This window comes from Silene latifolia, chromosome 10 (assembly GCF_048544455.1).
Source record: "Silene latifolia isolate original U9 population chromosome 10, ASM4854445v1, whole genome shotgun sequence".
In the NCBI taxonomy this organism is placed as follows: domain Eukaryota; kingdom Viridiplantae; phylum Streptophyta; class Magnoliopsida; order Caryophyllales; family Caryophyllaceae; genus Silene; species Silene latifolia.
Genome location: NC_133535.1, coordinates 4,602,769 through 4,618,360, shown reverse-complemented (window position 1 = coordinate 4,618,360; position 15,592 = coordinate 4,602,769). Strand labels below are relative to the sequence as shown.

Below are 15,592 nucleotides of genomic sequence, written 5' to 3'. Positions count from 1 at the left end.
GGGGATCCTTCGTTTGATTTATGAGATAAAATTTACCTCTGGGAGACTTTTATTGAATAGAAGATAGATATGCATACTATTGATTGAAATTTGAAGCAATTTTGGGGCTTACCATCGATCGATTGATAATCGATGGGAGCCCCCTGTATTATTTTTAATTTACTCTTCTATATAGATATTGATTGTTATCCGAGATATTTTTTGGTGTTTTGGTCTCATTTTGGTTTTTATTATCTGGTTCGGCTTTTATAAACTCATCGAATAAGAGACAAATGAATTTAATTAATCAAATATCAAAAATTACGTATACAAACTCTAATGTATCCTCTGATTTCAATGTGTCGAAAGGGATACGTGTACGCGATGTACGCGTGCGCGTACACATGAGGGGTGCGCTGTAAACAACTTTTACTGTTACACACGCGTGTTAATTTGATTTCTTAAGAGAGTCGCGGTGACTTGAATCTCTCTTGAAGATTTGAATTTGTGATTGAGTCTTCTACGCATGCGACACGATTTATTATGCTTGTTGACTGCTTGTAAAGATTTTGACAAAGTGGATTTGTAGGTATTTTAATCGAAGGTAAACAAACTTGGGGCGGAGAGAATGACATAATTTATGTTACCCATAGAGAACACCTAAATAAGCAATCATTGATCAAATACGTACTCACAAGTCAGTAAGCCACAAAACATTCAACAGATATATGTATCAGGTTGAGAAGTATTTTAATCGAAGGTAAACAAACTATTGAGTCGGAGGAAATAACATAATGTTATACATAGAGAACAACTCGTAAATAAGCAATCCTTGATCAAATATGTACTCACAAGTCAATAAGCCAAAAATCATTCACCGGATGTATGTATCGGGTTGGGAGGTCTCAGGTTCGACATTAGAAACAATTTCTTCCTATATCTTTTATTCAATTTTAGTGTTAAATGATACTCCAAAATGCAACAAAAAAAATTCTGAATTCGCCAGTATGAAATACTAGTTTCCAAACACATTGAACCAATTCAAATAACATAGTACAACTCAACTAGAAAGCATGAAACAAAAACCACAAAAGACAATAGCACGACTTTGTTCCTCATAACAAAACCCGGTTTATAATTGCACGGTCCAATATTTCCCCCTTCCTTAGCCAAAATGCGATCATTCTCATTCAAGTAATCCGGCGCCGGAGTCGACGGAGGCGTCATTGGCTCGAATATGGATTCAGGAATGGATACCGGACCTAAGTCTTCTTCGGACAGCACCGGGTAGGGTATATGGTCCGTTGACTTGAGGGATGATCTTGTTCGCCTTACCCTGACCGAGTTAAGATGAGAATTAACTATTGGACCGTCTTGGTTCATTTTTGGAGATGAATAAAAAAGGGTTGAGACTTGAGACTCAATAAGGTATGACAAAGTGACAATATATATACATTTACAAGAAATCGAGGTATAACAAGAATTGTTGAGATTACGTAATCTTTATTAATATTGTTAATTAATTCTTGTGTAACTAATTGTATTTGTAGCTATATTCTTGTTATCCTAGGTAATCTTTATTATCTTTAAAAAATTACTTTCTTCATTTAACACTACTCTAGCACTCTTAATTTTCTACTATTCACAAATAAACATTTAATTTTAATTTTCTCTCAATACATGAGTGAAAATATATTCATCTGGGATTTTTGTTGATTCGTCTTTACGCACATTAAAAATATCTAACTATTATAATTTTTGCAAATACGTTACTAACGATATTTACTGCGTAAAATACGCGTTGACAAACGTGATAAAGTAAGGTGGTAGAGTGGGAGTTGAATGGAGTAACTAGTTAGTTAGCTTGTATTTTAGGTTAATTCATGTACCTTGTATATATTCCGCTGCATCTGTTAACAATATTCATTCAAGCTTTCAGCTTATAGATTTCGACTTTGCATAATATGATCAAGACTATGAATACCGAATATATATTCTCATATACTTCGTATTCCTTTTCTAAGGAAAAAAAATACTCGTAATATAATGTGTATATACTATTTTGGTCTAACAAAGACCGCACTTAGTCGGATTACAATAGAGGGGAGGGGATTTGAACCTGGAATCTATTGTCCATAATAGGCCTATGACATCTATCTTTACCACTAGACTAAAACATTCTCGGCATAATGTGTATATATTATGAAGATATATATGCAAAAATTTTTTGTATTGAATTTATGAATAGAAGAATAGTTTACAAGAATTATAAAGCGTATTGCTTGTGACGGATACTATCCGTTACAAACTGAAGATAAATATTGTTTGTGAATGGAGCACCCATGAATAATAGTTCCCAAACGTATTGAACCAATTCAAGTAACATACAATCCAAATAGAAGGCATGAAACAAAAACCACAAAATACAAGAGTACGACTTTGTTCCTCATAACAAAACCCGGTTTATTATTATTTCTGCCTGGAAAAGCCTGAGTAACATGATTACCAATATTGCACGGTCCAATATCTCCCCCTTCCTTAGCCAAAATGCGATCAATCTCACTCAAGTAATCAGGTGCCGGAGTCGACGGAGGCGTCTTTGGCTCAAATATGGATTCGGGAATGGATACCGGACCTAAGTCTTCTTCAGACAGCACCGGGTAGGGTATATGGTCCGTTGACTTGAGGGATGATCTTGTTCGCCTTACCCTGACCGAGTTAAGTTGAGAATTAACTGTTGGACCGTCTTGGTTCATTTTCGAGGTGAATAGAAAAGTTTGAGACTCGAGAGTGAATTATAAAACGTAGACGGGAATTTTTAATGTATATGTATTATGTAACGTATGATAAAGTGAATATATATATATATATATAGATTTACAAGAAATCGATTTATAACAAGAATAGGAAACAATGTAGAAACTACAACTTCTTTTCTAGTTAGTGTAAGGATTTCGACTTTTACATAATATGATCAAGATTATGGAATACAGAATATATATTCTCATATATACTCGTATTCCTTTCCTAAGGAAAAAAAAAATACTCGTAATTATAATGTGTATTATTATAAAGATATATATGCAAGTTTTTTTTAGTATAGCATACATGATCGATGCATCTGATGTACCAAATCAATTTCTTGAGTTTTATTTTAATGATTTTGAGTTTTATTATAAAGTTTTTGAACTTATTCACTTAAATATTAATTTAAAAAATGCAATATTGCTTAAAAAGTTTACTTTTGCTCAAAAAATTTACATAAAAATTCAGTTAAGTTGGAGTTTTGACTACATAAATAAAAATAGAACTTGTAAATTTTGAGAAAGCTCAGAAAAAATACATATAAACTCAAAAATTAAAAGAGTCATGGTATAATACATCGGATTCGTGATCCTTTTTTTCGAATTCAGATTCATGAATAGAAGAATAGTCTACAAATGTAATTAAAAATTGTTTTGTGTCTCTATTATTGAGTTTAGCTCATTCTACTTTGAGATAAAGTCAAAGTCAATGAATTTGGTTAGGATTGAAAGTTTCAGTTAACTTCCTATTACATTACGGAGTACATACCATGTACGGCATGTAATCAACAAGTTGAAAACATTCGGAGTTTCGGTCTATGAGTTGGGTTGGATATTGAGGCGGCTCCATACACTAGTTTATCGTAATAGTTGAAACATACTCCCTCCAGTCCAATCCAAAGGATTACACTCCAGGTTTCGACCCAATTTGCTAACGAAACAAGGGAAATATTCCCCTTCGTTTTACTTCTAACCCGAACCAAAAGGGGTTCCTCTCCCCATATTTTTTGTCTTTTGATTTGGTTTGGTTTGAAGGTTCATGTAAATTTATTGATTTACAATGATGAAGGTATTAAAGTAATGTCGATGTATATGGTGGTGGTTGTGTTAGTTATGGTTGTCGTGGTGGTTGATGTTTGACCAAGGTTAGTTTATGGCAATAAAGTCCAAGGGCTATATATTGGTGTGACGGGAGCCATAAGGGCAATATATTGGAGACTAAATTTGAATCAAGGTCATGAATATCATTCCTCATGATTTAGCTTGTCTTGCTATTGGTTACCTCGGCATTTTGTTCTTTAATATAAAAGATATTCTCTCGTGTATCCCTGAACTTTTTCGTTTTCTAAAGTGCACCCCTTGTTTTTCACGAAAAAAATTTTGATCGACAATAATTCTCTGTTACGAGTTTAAAAAACGGTAATTTTTTTGGTTAAATCAATTATCTCGTTAAGGCCTTGAATTTGGAAAAAAAAATTCACCGCTTTTTGAATTCGTAGCCGTAGTTATGGTTGGTAAAAGTTTTTTTAACGAATATACTTTGACGGACCATAATTCCCGACTACGAGTTGAGACGCCGGTAAATTCTTTTTCAAACTGAAGACATCTTAAAGACGGTCAATTTAATTTATTTATTTTTCAAACTGAAGACCTCTTTCTCACAATTTTTTTTTTATCCCTTAATTAAAATTATTCTTCTCACAATTTTTTTTATCCCTTAATTAAAATTATTCTTCTTTCATTTCATTATGAATGTAATACCTTGTGGTATTGAAGAGGTCGTAGTTTAGTGGTTAAGACGAAAGTATCATAAAAATAAGTCATGACTTCTAATCATCCTCATTTGACACCCAAAAAAAATTATGAATGTAATAGACTGTTGGCCCCTTGGGAGTATATAGGAGTACTATTGGTTGCCTCATCATTTTGTTCTTTCACAAGATCTCATTTGTGACGGCACATATCCGTCACTCTTGAGTGACGGATACCATTTTACCTCACAAAGTACTCACTTTTTTTTTCTCTCTGCAACACTATTCATGTGGTCCCCTTTCTCCACTAACCCATTTTGTTACCATTTTAACCCACAAAATATCCGCCACAAATGGTAACCCGTCACAAGGGAGACCAATTGTTGTTCTTTAATAAACTTGCTTCTAGAATAATGATAAAATAGTCAATTGCAATTTGTAGGTATCCTAATTCCTAACCAAAAAGGCAAAAATCTAAACCACATCCTATCCTATAATATACTATTCCTCTAAACAGCTAGGAACAAATCAACAGATCAGTTCAGATAACAATGAAACAGCAACAGCAAAATTTACAGGATGATGGCACCAATGTTACATCAAACCGAGACGACGGTCTTTCCTTACGATCTCGACTACTATCAAGGGCGGCACCTTTCATAACCGCGAAGGCATGCCGCCCTAATGGTACAGTATACCGCCATCTCCTCAATCTCGTCGATATTTGTACGCCTCCGTCTATAACCCCAATAGACGGAGTCAAGTCCTCCGATCACACTATCGACGCTTCTCGCAAATTATGGTTTCGTATGTTCGTTCCTGTCAATGCAAACTCCTCTCAGCTTCCTGTAATCATTTATTTCCATGGCGGAGGGTTTGTTCTTTACTCTGCTTCGACCGTTCCTTTCGACTTTCTTTGTCGTCAGATTGCGAGGAGTTCGCCCGCTATCGTTATATCCGTCAATTATCGTCTTGCGCCGGAACATAAGTGTCCGGCGCAGTATATTGACGGATTTGACCTGGTTAATTTTATTGATAGCGAGATTAGGGACAAGGTGTCGGATTTTCCGGCGAATGCTGACGTCAGACGGTGTTTTCTCGCCGGTGATTCGTCCGGCGGGAACTTGGCCCACCACGTGGCGGTTAGGTGTGGCGGGTTTGAGTTTAAGGAGGTTAGGATTCGAGGGTTAGTTATGATCCAACCGTTTTTTGGCGGGGAAAGGAGAACTGCTTCGGAGATTCGTTTAGGCGTCGGGCCTCGGTTGCAAAAGACGGATTTTTTTTGGAAGGCGTTTTTGCCGAATGGGGCGGATCGAGACCACCCGGCTTCTAATGTGTTTGGGCCTGGGTCTTCTGAGGAGGATATTATTTCATTTTCGGGTATTGAGTACCCGGCCACGTTAGTGGTAATTGGCGGGTTGGATTTGTTGCAAGATCGACAACGGAGTTATGTAAACGGGTTAAAAAGGTCCGGAAAACAAGTCGAGTTGGTGGAGTATCCGGATGCGGATCATGGATTTTGTTGTGCAGCTCAATGTCCTGAATATGACATGTTAATTGGTAAAGTGAGTGAATTTGTGCAAAATCATTAACCTTGTATTTTAAGAAAATACATCGAGAGATAACATGTTCGATTTAGACTACGTTTATTGGTCGGACTAACAGCCCTACCTTATCACAAACTCATGGCAAAGGCGTGTGACTTTCAAATAATTGAAGAGCCACCAGCTTGTGTTTACTAAGTACTATCTCATGAGCAATGATACTTGTAGCACCAATTCTTGTTTAAGACCGCGTTAATTTAAGACGACTCTTACATGTGAGAATTAAAGGATGCTGTGAGAAGTTTGGAATTAAAACCGTTTTAGTTTTTACGCAAAAACCAATTGTTCTTGTAATAGGGTAACTGTGCATCACTATAATGTTTTTTTTTTTTTTTTTTTTTTTTTTTTTTTTTTTTGGTACATCACTATAATGTTTAGTATGGAGTATAATGGTTATTATTTTCCATTTAATAATTATTGTTGAAACGTTTTAAATGTGGAGTATTGCTAGAGCTTGATTAGAAGCTAAGTCCTAAGGTAATTTGGCTTGCAAACTTTGACATTGTGCAACTTGTAATAATAATGGAGATCGGAGAAGATGAGTCACTTGATAGTCTAAGTTATGTCATGATTCATGACGTTATTGACTTGACGATGGTAAGCTATTGAAGAGGTCTTAACTTAGCTGTTAAGACGAATGTATTATCGTTCTTATCATAATTGCCAAATTTGACCATCTACTCGAAAGACGATCCGATAGAACTAGATGATTTAGCAACCCAAAATCGGCCTGACCCATTTGTGCCCCGACATTCAATATGGTTCGATGATCAACGACACGATCGAACCCGAACCCAACCTGACATGATATTAACCCGATAAGATTGATGGTCCAACAACTATTAAGCTTAATATCGATCAAAATGAAAGCAATTTAATGTTACCTTGATACGTTTGACTTAAAACAAGTAACTAAACCGAAATAACAGTAGAAAACTAAACTTAATGGTAAAAATTTGAAGTAATGTGATAAAGAAATTAGACCTGATAATCACCTGACCTGACACATATATTTACCCGACACAACCAACCCGATAACAAAAAGATATACTTCCTCCATTCAACTCCAGATTGCTTGTATTCCTTTTTCGTCAATTCAACTCCACATTACACCTTTCCTTATTTGGTTGTACTTTTATTACTATAACTAGTATTGGTGCCCGGCTTCGCCCGGGCTACCTCTACTTACCATTAAATTTTTTTATTAAATAAAATTATTTAAAGTTGCATAACCCATAAATTTATCATTAATATATTTTTCTATGACATATCCTAAAATTACGATGAAATAAATTTTGAGACAAATTCACCACTCTCGCTATTAATATTTTACTCTTATTAATAAAACAATAGTAATAACATTTCACTACTTGCCCATAATCATTGTTACTTTCCCTACTCCCGCCGTAATTATCGTTACTGTAACTACTTCCGCATTAATATTGATAATTTCACTACTCCCGCCGTAATTATTGTTACTTTCACTATTGCCGCATTAATATTGATTATTTCACTACTCTCGTTGTTGTTTTTACCAGTTTCACTAATCTCGCTGATAATATTGTTACTTTTACTATTCAAATGAGTGATTACTGTCATATAATTATATTCAATGTTACTACAATTATTTTCTTTACTTACGAAATTACTTTTACTACTTAGGCATGCAATTTTAAGAGGATTATATATTTATATAAATATATTACATACATGTATTAAATCAAATCGAGAATTATGCAACATAGTATAATTTATTTTAAGGAAATTGACCATCTTAATTAATTATTTTATTTTAAGGAAGTTCCCATGTTTAGGAAAATTACCAAGCTTCTATATAATTTAATTTTAACCCAAACTATATAATATTTGCATTGAGATCCCTCAATTGGGTCCATCACACGGTGCTATCGATTTAAAACTATATAGTATAATTAATTTGTATAGATTTCTTTAATTACATTGAAATCCCTTGGTTTCTGGATTTAATATATAGTATTGATTGATACTATAATTCTACTATTAAGGTCCACAAATTACACAAATTCTAACATTTTCTATCCATTTGCTGTACTTTTAATTCTATAAAATATAGTTTTCTTAATATTTGTGCATAAAGCATATATATAAGGTGGAGTTGAATGAAGGGAGTATCTGTTTGATATGACCCGATCCAACCCAACCCGTTTGACCGGATTACCCTCTACATAAAAACATACTTTTGGGCTTTCGAGGCGTACTTTTGGGCCAAGAAAGTATCGAACTATCTACTTCCAATAAACCCAATTGCTAAACCTCAGCCCAATTATGTTTCCCAAGATAAGTTCTACACTTCTAAGTTCTACCTACGTAAAACAGTTGCGGATATTTTTATAGGACGGTTCAATAAGAGAGTCGGTCTTACCCGTATTATTATTACAATTATTATTACTGCCAATATATTTGTGCGCTTTCTCTCTCGCCCCCAATTTCCGGTCGCTTTCTTCATCACCGTGGACATCTTCCTGACGACGTCGTTTTACAGGTAATTTGTTCAATTTATCCTTAATTTGAGTAATCTTGCGTTAAAAGTGGAGTACATTTTTCATGACTTAATTTATCGTAATTTTTAATTGAATTTATTTAATTAATGTTTTAATAAGTAAATTTGATATAAAAAATTTGAACTTTTGTTAGTTTCTTGAGTAATTTTCGATGAAATTTGCAATTACTTCGAATAATTGTTAATGCATGTAAAAAAATTAGGGTTTTTACTTTTTAGGTTTATCTTGGTGTTAATTGTTAAGAGTTTAGTAGTTTTGGAGTGCATGGAAGTGATGTGATTAGGGTTTATGGTTGATGGTATTGGAATTTTAATTCTAGGGTTTTGGTTAGGGTTTGAAATTAGAGAATGGGGAATGATGATACTGAAATGGCAATGGGTGATGCTCGGGACGAAGAAGCCGAGCTTGATGAAGGTGACACGCCTTCTCCGGTCGATGAATTCAATCATGGAAGTCCTAATGTGGAGGAAAATGGGCATGGGAATGGCAATGGTGATGGGCATCCTGGTATGAAGGCGGTTGAGGAAAAACTACGGGCCGTTGATGGATCGTTTCAGAACAAGATTCAAAATGGTGGGAGTTCTGTTGAAGCTACTCCTGCTCGCATCTCGGGGAGATTATTAGCTAGGTCGCTTCAGGACCCCGCTAGTGTGCGTTTTAGTGATGGTAAAAAAAGGTTAAAGGTGCTCGCTCATTTGATCCTCCCTTCTCGTAATAAAGTGTATTTATCTTGAACATTGTGTAATTTGGATGTTAATGGTTTGGGGAAGTAATGTTTTGTCCTTGCAGAGGATTGATGACGATGAGGAGGCAGGAACTAAAGAAGAACAAGCGGAGTTTATGAAAGAGCTGGTAGCATTTTACAAGGAGAGACGCATGGACATACGACCTCCTAAGTTTTATGGGGAGCCTCTGAACTTACTTAAGTATGGTACCCTTTCTTTACGATTTGACACGAGCTTCTATTTTTCTTGGATTTTGACTCCCTATGGTGCCTTATAAAAAGTAGTTTTTGGGCTAATTTTTTACATTGTCAACCCCTCTTTGTTACTAGGTTATGGAGATTGACTGTTCAATTGGGTGGATATGACAGGGTATGATTTCTTAAGGATTCTTGATACGGCATTTATACTTTTTTTTTTGCTTGGAATCAATGTAGAGGCTGACGAATAGATGAATAATTGTGGTTGGAAGTATCCAACACGGTTGTGTGTCCAAGTGCCGGATTCGGCTATTTTATGGAAAAAAATTCATGTTATTGGTCAAAAATGAAATGTCCGAGTGTCCTACCCATTTCCGATTGTCGAGTGTCCGACACGGGTACACAAGGTAATATTGAAGAGTCTGAGCAACATAGGGTTATACATGTTCTGTTTTCTATGCATTACACAGTTTTTAAGAGCATTTGTCTTCGGTGTTCGACTCCTTACTTTATTTCTACTTTCTGCTGCGTCAGTCTGAGATGGTCTCACGAGTCTCATATTCTCTTATCTTTATAGTAGAAGATTTATTATTCATAATGATAAAAGATGTTTCTTTTTTTATTGTATCTCGATGAAATAGTTGGTGGTCATGTTCATGAGATTTCTTTTACTGCATGAGTACGTAATGCATGGCATTTAAACTCTGAAGCATGATTTGAGTTGCCGAAGTAAATATATGTTGGTGTGTGTCAATTTACATATCTCTTTGATGGTAGATACTCCAATATTTCTGTATATGCGAGGTATATGCACTCGTGATTATCCTCAGAAGCTTAGTAATTCTCATTTTCTATTGTGGCAGGTTACATTTTACAAGCTTTGGCGGCAAATTGGAGAATCTTTCCATCCGCCAAAGTAAGATATGACCTTGTTATCCCTTCTTTTCTAGATTGCTCCATGTTTATGCTTGGTGATTAAAGATTTAAAGCCTTTTGTTGGCAGTTAAATTATAGTTGTTAATTTTATCTATGTTCTCGTCGATCGTTTATTTTTGCATTGGATTGAACTAGTTCATGGCATTCTTGTCAGGACCTGTACCACAATATCTTGGACGTTTCGAATTTTCTATGAAAAGGTAATTTATGCAATCTATTATTGTTTCCTTTCAATGAAAAGAGATGAAGAGCATTCACTTATCTTCTATTCCTGCTTACTGTGCTTGTTCTTGCAATGATCATGCACAAAGGTTTTAATAATGCTAAATAGATTGGGTCTTGCTTATGCTTGGTTGCTAAAGTGCACTTATGGCCTATTACTATCATCATTTCTATTAATTGATTTCTTTCTTTGGTATTCTTCTATTGGGGTTATACATTTTTGGACGAGTCTTTTTTTTCTTCCATGCAGTCACTTTTGGAATACGAAAAGCATAAAATAGAGATGGGCGAGGTTGAATTTCCAGATGCACCCACTCCTGAGCTTGCTTCTGGTGAAAATGAGGTAGTTTCTTCATCTTGAAGTATCTGGCGGTGTATGATGTATCATGGATTCGTTGTGGTGTTTTGATATTTTGTAGTCATGATTTGCGTATGTGTGATACTTGATTAGGAATTAACCTGCAAATGTAGGTTCCTTTTAATATTGCAATTGCATTCCTTGCACTTATTTGGCCGTTACCTCTGTTTAGTTTAGTTATCTTACTTTGAGGATAGACGTTGTGAACATTTTTTGGTCATATCCTTTTAAAGACATTCAAATCCCATGTTCCCGATGAGATTTTTTTTTCTATTACATTTTTCTCTGGTTGGTTTTCTGTATAGGAGGTGTTATTAGGACTTCAAAATATGCTTCAAGCACTCTTTTTGTGAGCGAATATATTGAAAATGGTTGTTTCAAAGGAGTACAACAGTCCTTTTCTAGAGTGCAAATAGCCCTTCTTTCATTGTACTAGATGTATAGTTTTATATGCTATATAGCTTTCTTAATATATTATTTCTCTGTAGGGAGGTGCTATTACCAGTTCAGGTAGGGTGAGAAGGGAATCAGCTACTCGTGCAATGCAGGGTTGGCATTCTCAGCGGCAATCTGGTTATGGAGAAGATGGTGAGCCAATAGTTAAGGTATGTTTAATATATAATGGAGTTTGTAACAGATTTATTGGCTGATCTGAGCGATTACTCTCTTAGTTATTTCATATTTATGTTGGTTCGTGGAAGTTAATCTTGCTCTGTCTTGTCAGGACAAGAATCCCAGTTCTTCACAGAAGCGTGAAAAGCATCTTAAGAACATTGGTGTGCTACTGACCTGCTGTACATATTTCATTATTGTGTATATGCTTCCTAAAACATTTTGTAATGTTCGAACATTAATTCATTTCGCACTCTAATAATTTAGGCGTAAAGCAAAGGAAACCAAATAATATGGTGCATGAAGAAAATGATATGCAAGCTGAACTAAATAATCAGTTAAGATCTCGACTTTTGGTCTCTCTTTTATTTACCGTCTTTTAGCCTCATTAAGATAGAATTCTCTTATAACTCAGTGTGAAATTATCTTTCTATGTCATTGCTCCCTTAAGCACATTCTTTAATTGCACCCTATCTTGGTCTTGTATTAGTGCTATTTTTTCCTTCATATTTTTGCCTCTCTAACTTATTGTCCTTTGTTGATAGACTTGTGGCAACAATTATTGACGTTGGCCCCCCTGCTGATTGGGTGAAAATCAATGTTCGAGAAAGTGTGAGTTTCTAATTATTTAGCTGTGAATTGTCTGTCCCTTATATTTTATCTCCAGCTAATCCATCATATGATAATTGTGTTTTTTTCTTTTTTTCTTTTTATACAGAAGGATTGTTTTGAAGTTTACGTGTTAGTTCCTGGGCTTCTCCGTGAGGAGGTATTACCCTTCTTGAAATTCATTTGTGTATTTTCCTCGCAAAATTCGTGGTTTCATAGGGTTCTAAACATGCTGTGTATTGTGCATTGTCATCACCTGACCTATAGAGTATAGAAGGGTGTCTAGTTTGTTTTATTTGTGCTTGCTCATGTTGGCATGGTCAATTCAATGTTGATAATTATATACTGGTGGAATTTCTTATACAAGTTTGACTTAGATGCACTCTTAGTTTGATGAGGCGCTAAGGGGCCAAGGCGATTAAGGCACAAGGTGGTGAAGGCGCGCACAGTTTGGACGCAAGACACCCTATTTTTGATAACAAGTTGTGCATTTGCAAATTAAAATTTGGGGGACAGTACCCTTTTCGGAATTGTTTTGAAGTTGACTAACATGTAATGGAGTAAAACTTGGAAATAATTGGGGAAAAATTTGACATAATGAAAGATCTAAAAGAAAAATATATGAAAAGTTCGTGCTAGTTAGCCTCGTTAGATGAGCCTTATCTGAAAGACGCTCCTAAATGCACCAAGGCGTTTTGGCTAGTGCCTCATCCAAGGCGCGCTTCTTTAAACTAAGGATGCACGGTTTAGTCCATATTAGAACCACCCTCATGAATACAAGGTTGTGTTTCCATCTCCAATGGAGCCAAGGACTCGCTGTTGTTTCTTGTTTGTTTTTGGATTTGTATGGAATGAAGCAAAGTGCTTCACTAAACTGGATGTGATTGTTATTTATTGTGAGGTAGTAGTCAATGTGAAATTCTAGATGTAATTTTCATTATGGGTCAATTCATAAACAAGCTGTGTTGTTGTGTACATCTAACGCACCCTTACCTCGGCATTTACTGAAGTGCTTGCGTCATTGGGGTAATTTTATTGTTGTGCTAGATATTTGGTGGGATCTGGTGTTATGTTCTTTGGTCAATTAGGTAACTTCACTGTGGAGGGTAAACATATTTACAGGTGAATGCCAATTGGTTGCGGAAAGTAGATTCCCAAGAGGAACTGTTGTCATAGTAGTAGTAAAGACGCTGCATTCAGCTCTTGTGGTATAAACTTCCGATACCATCTGAAATGGTTTCCTCTTATTTCTGATGGCAATGCTACATAATATCTGTTGTCACTTGCCATATATGCTGCCCAGTCTTGGGCAGCTGGGCTTGTAATTTATCGCTTACCATTTATATCTCGAGCATTCAACTTCACTTACAATTGACACCCTTGAGGTATTGTGCTTAACTTCTTAGTGCTTACCATGAAGAGCATTTTTATGTGTGTTTCTTGGCCTTAAATCAATTTTCTTATCTCTGTGTGGATTTGTTTTCGTCGTGTTGAGTGATTTAGTAAGATTATACTTTGGTATCAACAAAATCTGTCTCTTGACAATCCAGGTCCGAGTTCAGTCAGATGCTTCTGGCCGCGTGGTCATTACTGGTACGCCTGAGCAACTAGACAACCCATGGGGCATTACTCCTTTCAAGAAGGTGATTTTCAACAACTCATGATTTTGATGTGGTATATCAGTATATGAGATGCTCTGCTTACTGTGAGCATACCATCAGAACTTAAGGCATGCGCTTGCCAAGTTCGCATATTCTCGATTTCCTCTCATTTCCTTTTTTTCATGAATTTTTTTCACAAACCCAATCTTTCAGTCTGGCAAGCTATTTTGCTTATCTCATCATACCCCAAAGCCGAAGAGTAATGAATCTTGGGCTCCAATTAGACCCGACAACATGACCCAACCAAGCTTGAGAAAACAACTTGAATAAGAGCCGAACCCAGATGACCGGACCGGTCTCAAAATGAATTAGAATGATTATTTGAAACTACACCTTGATAGCCAAGATGTGGAATTGCCTGAAAATGACCCAGTTGACCCAACTCGTAAGCACTGACAAAAAATAACCATAATCTGAAATGACCTGCTAAAAGTGAGCCCATGGAAATGATCTGTTTGCCACGTCTAGCTCCGTTGGATTCATAATTACTCATTTTGATGCTAATCAGGAAAAAATTGTTGGGGCTGTTTTGCAGATTGTCAACTTGCCAGCGAGGATAGACACACTACATACATCAGCTGTTGTCAGCCTGCATGGCAGACTCTTTGTGCGGGTTCCATTTGCACCGCCTATCCAATAGTTTATCTTTCTTCCGTATTTTGTTCTAGAACGGTTCGCTAACTAAGCATAGCCTGACTTATTGTAGTTAGATTAGGAATTTGACGAGATGAAGTCGTATCTGGTTTCTCCTCCGGAATGTCTAGTTATTTTTGTAGCAGTGCTAGTCTCTTGCTGTGTAAATTCGTAGCAGAAAAATTGTTATTTGCGTTGTATCTATCGCGTGATTCAAATTTCTGGTAGTGATTTATCTTCGATGATTTGTGAAATTTGAGCATCCACTGATTTGCGTCCCTAGTTTACAGCATAGAACTGAACTGCACTACACAGTTCTTTAAAGCCTGAAACTCTTGTCACCACGTGAGTAATTCGGCTGAAGACTTGTGCAACGACAGGAAATTGATCTAAAACCAAAGGCCATATGTTTGTTGTAACTGCAAATGATGGCTATGGTGAAGTGCGGGACAGAATGACCACCCGTCAAGTTTCCGCCATATCTGCGGTAAAAGGTAAATTCTCCACAGAACTGCAGAGAAGTAAAAGGCAAATAGGGGAGGTCAACCAATTGCCATACAACATTAACAATAATATCACCCTAACGTCCCAAGGGAGGGTGGTTTGTGAGGTGTCACAAGTGCCTTCTCGTCACAAGCAAGAATAGCGGCTCTATAAATAGCGGAATAAAGTGTGAATAATAGTAATCTTGTCTCTGAGTATGTTAATTAACACAGATCAATGTGCCTTGAAAGATGACATGCATCGACAAAGATTAAGGTATGACGGTAAGAAATAAACAAGGGATTCGTATAAAGCGGTTTTAAACAATTTTTTTTATTTTAAAATAAGTATTTATTTAAAATAATACACTATTTAAATACTCAGTAACCTTCATCAGGTACCACGTTTTAAAGAAGATAATAACCCTGTTTGGTGAACAACATATTTGTTGAAATTATTAGATTTAATAGATTTCGAC

At 35.9% G+C, this 15,592-nt stretch overlaps 2 protein-coding genes across 3 annotated transcripts; both read left to right on the top strand.

The window, feature by feature from the left end:
* Positions 1-4,958: 4,958 nt before the first annotated feature.
* On the top strand, positions 4,959-6,429 carry LOC141607039 (putative carboxylesterase 18). Its single transcript, XM_074426414.1, has one exon. The coding sequence runs from the start codon at positions 5,086-5,088 to the stop codon at positions 6,124-6,126; it is 1,041 nt and encodes a 346-aa protein (XP_074282515.1). The 5' UTR covers positions 4,959-5,085; the 3' UTR covers positions 6,127-6,429.
* Positions 6,430-8,455: 2,026 nt separating this feature from the next.
* LOC141604796 (AT-rich interactive domain-containing protein 5-like) lies at positions 8,456-14,912 on the top strand. Of its 2 annotated transcripts, none has more exons than XM_074423293.1 (14): positions 8,456-8,659; positions 9,010-9,361; positions 9,468-9,604; positions 9,733-9,772; positions 10,464-10,516; positions 10,691-10,736; positions 11,009-11,101; positions 11,605-11,721; positions 11,841-11,892; positions 11,996-12,065; positions 12,274-12,340; positions 12,447-12,497; positions 13,888-13,980; positions 14,534-14,912. In XM_074423293.1, exons 2-14 carry the CDS (start codon positions 9,026-9,028, stop codon positions 14,636-14,638), a joined length of 1,260 nt encoding a protein of 419 aa, XP_074279394.1. In that variant the 5' UTR covers positions 8,456-8,659; positions 9,010-9,025; the 3' UTR covers positions 14,639-14,912. The 2 variants fall into 2 exon arrangements, with proteins under 2 accessions (XP_074279394.1, XP_074279395.1); XM_074423294.1 differs by having other exon boundaries at positions 8,550-8,659; positions 8,998-9,361.
* Positions 14,913-15,592: the final 680 nt, after the last annotated feature.

Excerpts from the sequence above, each read along its gene's own strand:
- LOC141607039 (XM_074426414.1), top strand. The coding sequence starts at position 5,086 with ATGAAACAGCAACAGCAAAATTTACAGGATGATGGCACCAATGTTACA.
- LOC141604796 (XM_074423293.1), top strand. The coding sequence starts at position 9,026 with ATGGGGAATGATGATACTGAAATGGCAATGGGTGATGCTCGGGACGAA. Across the intron at positions 9,605-9,732 it reads GAGCCTCTGAACTTACTTAA|GTTATGGAGATTGACTGTTC; the intron begins GTATGGTACCCT and ends CTTTGTTACTAG. Across the intron at positions 13,981-14,533 it reads GCATTACTCCTTTCAAGAAG|ATTGTCAACTTGCCAGCGAG; the intron begins GTGATTTTCAAC and ends GCTGTTTTGCAG.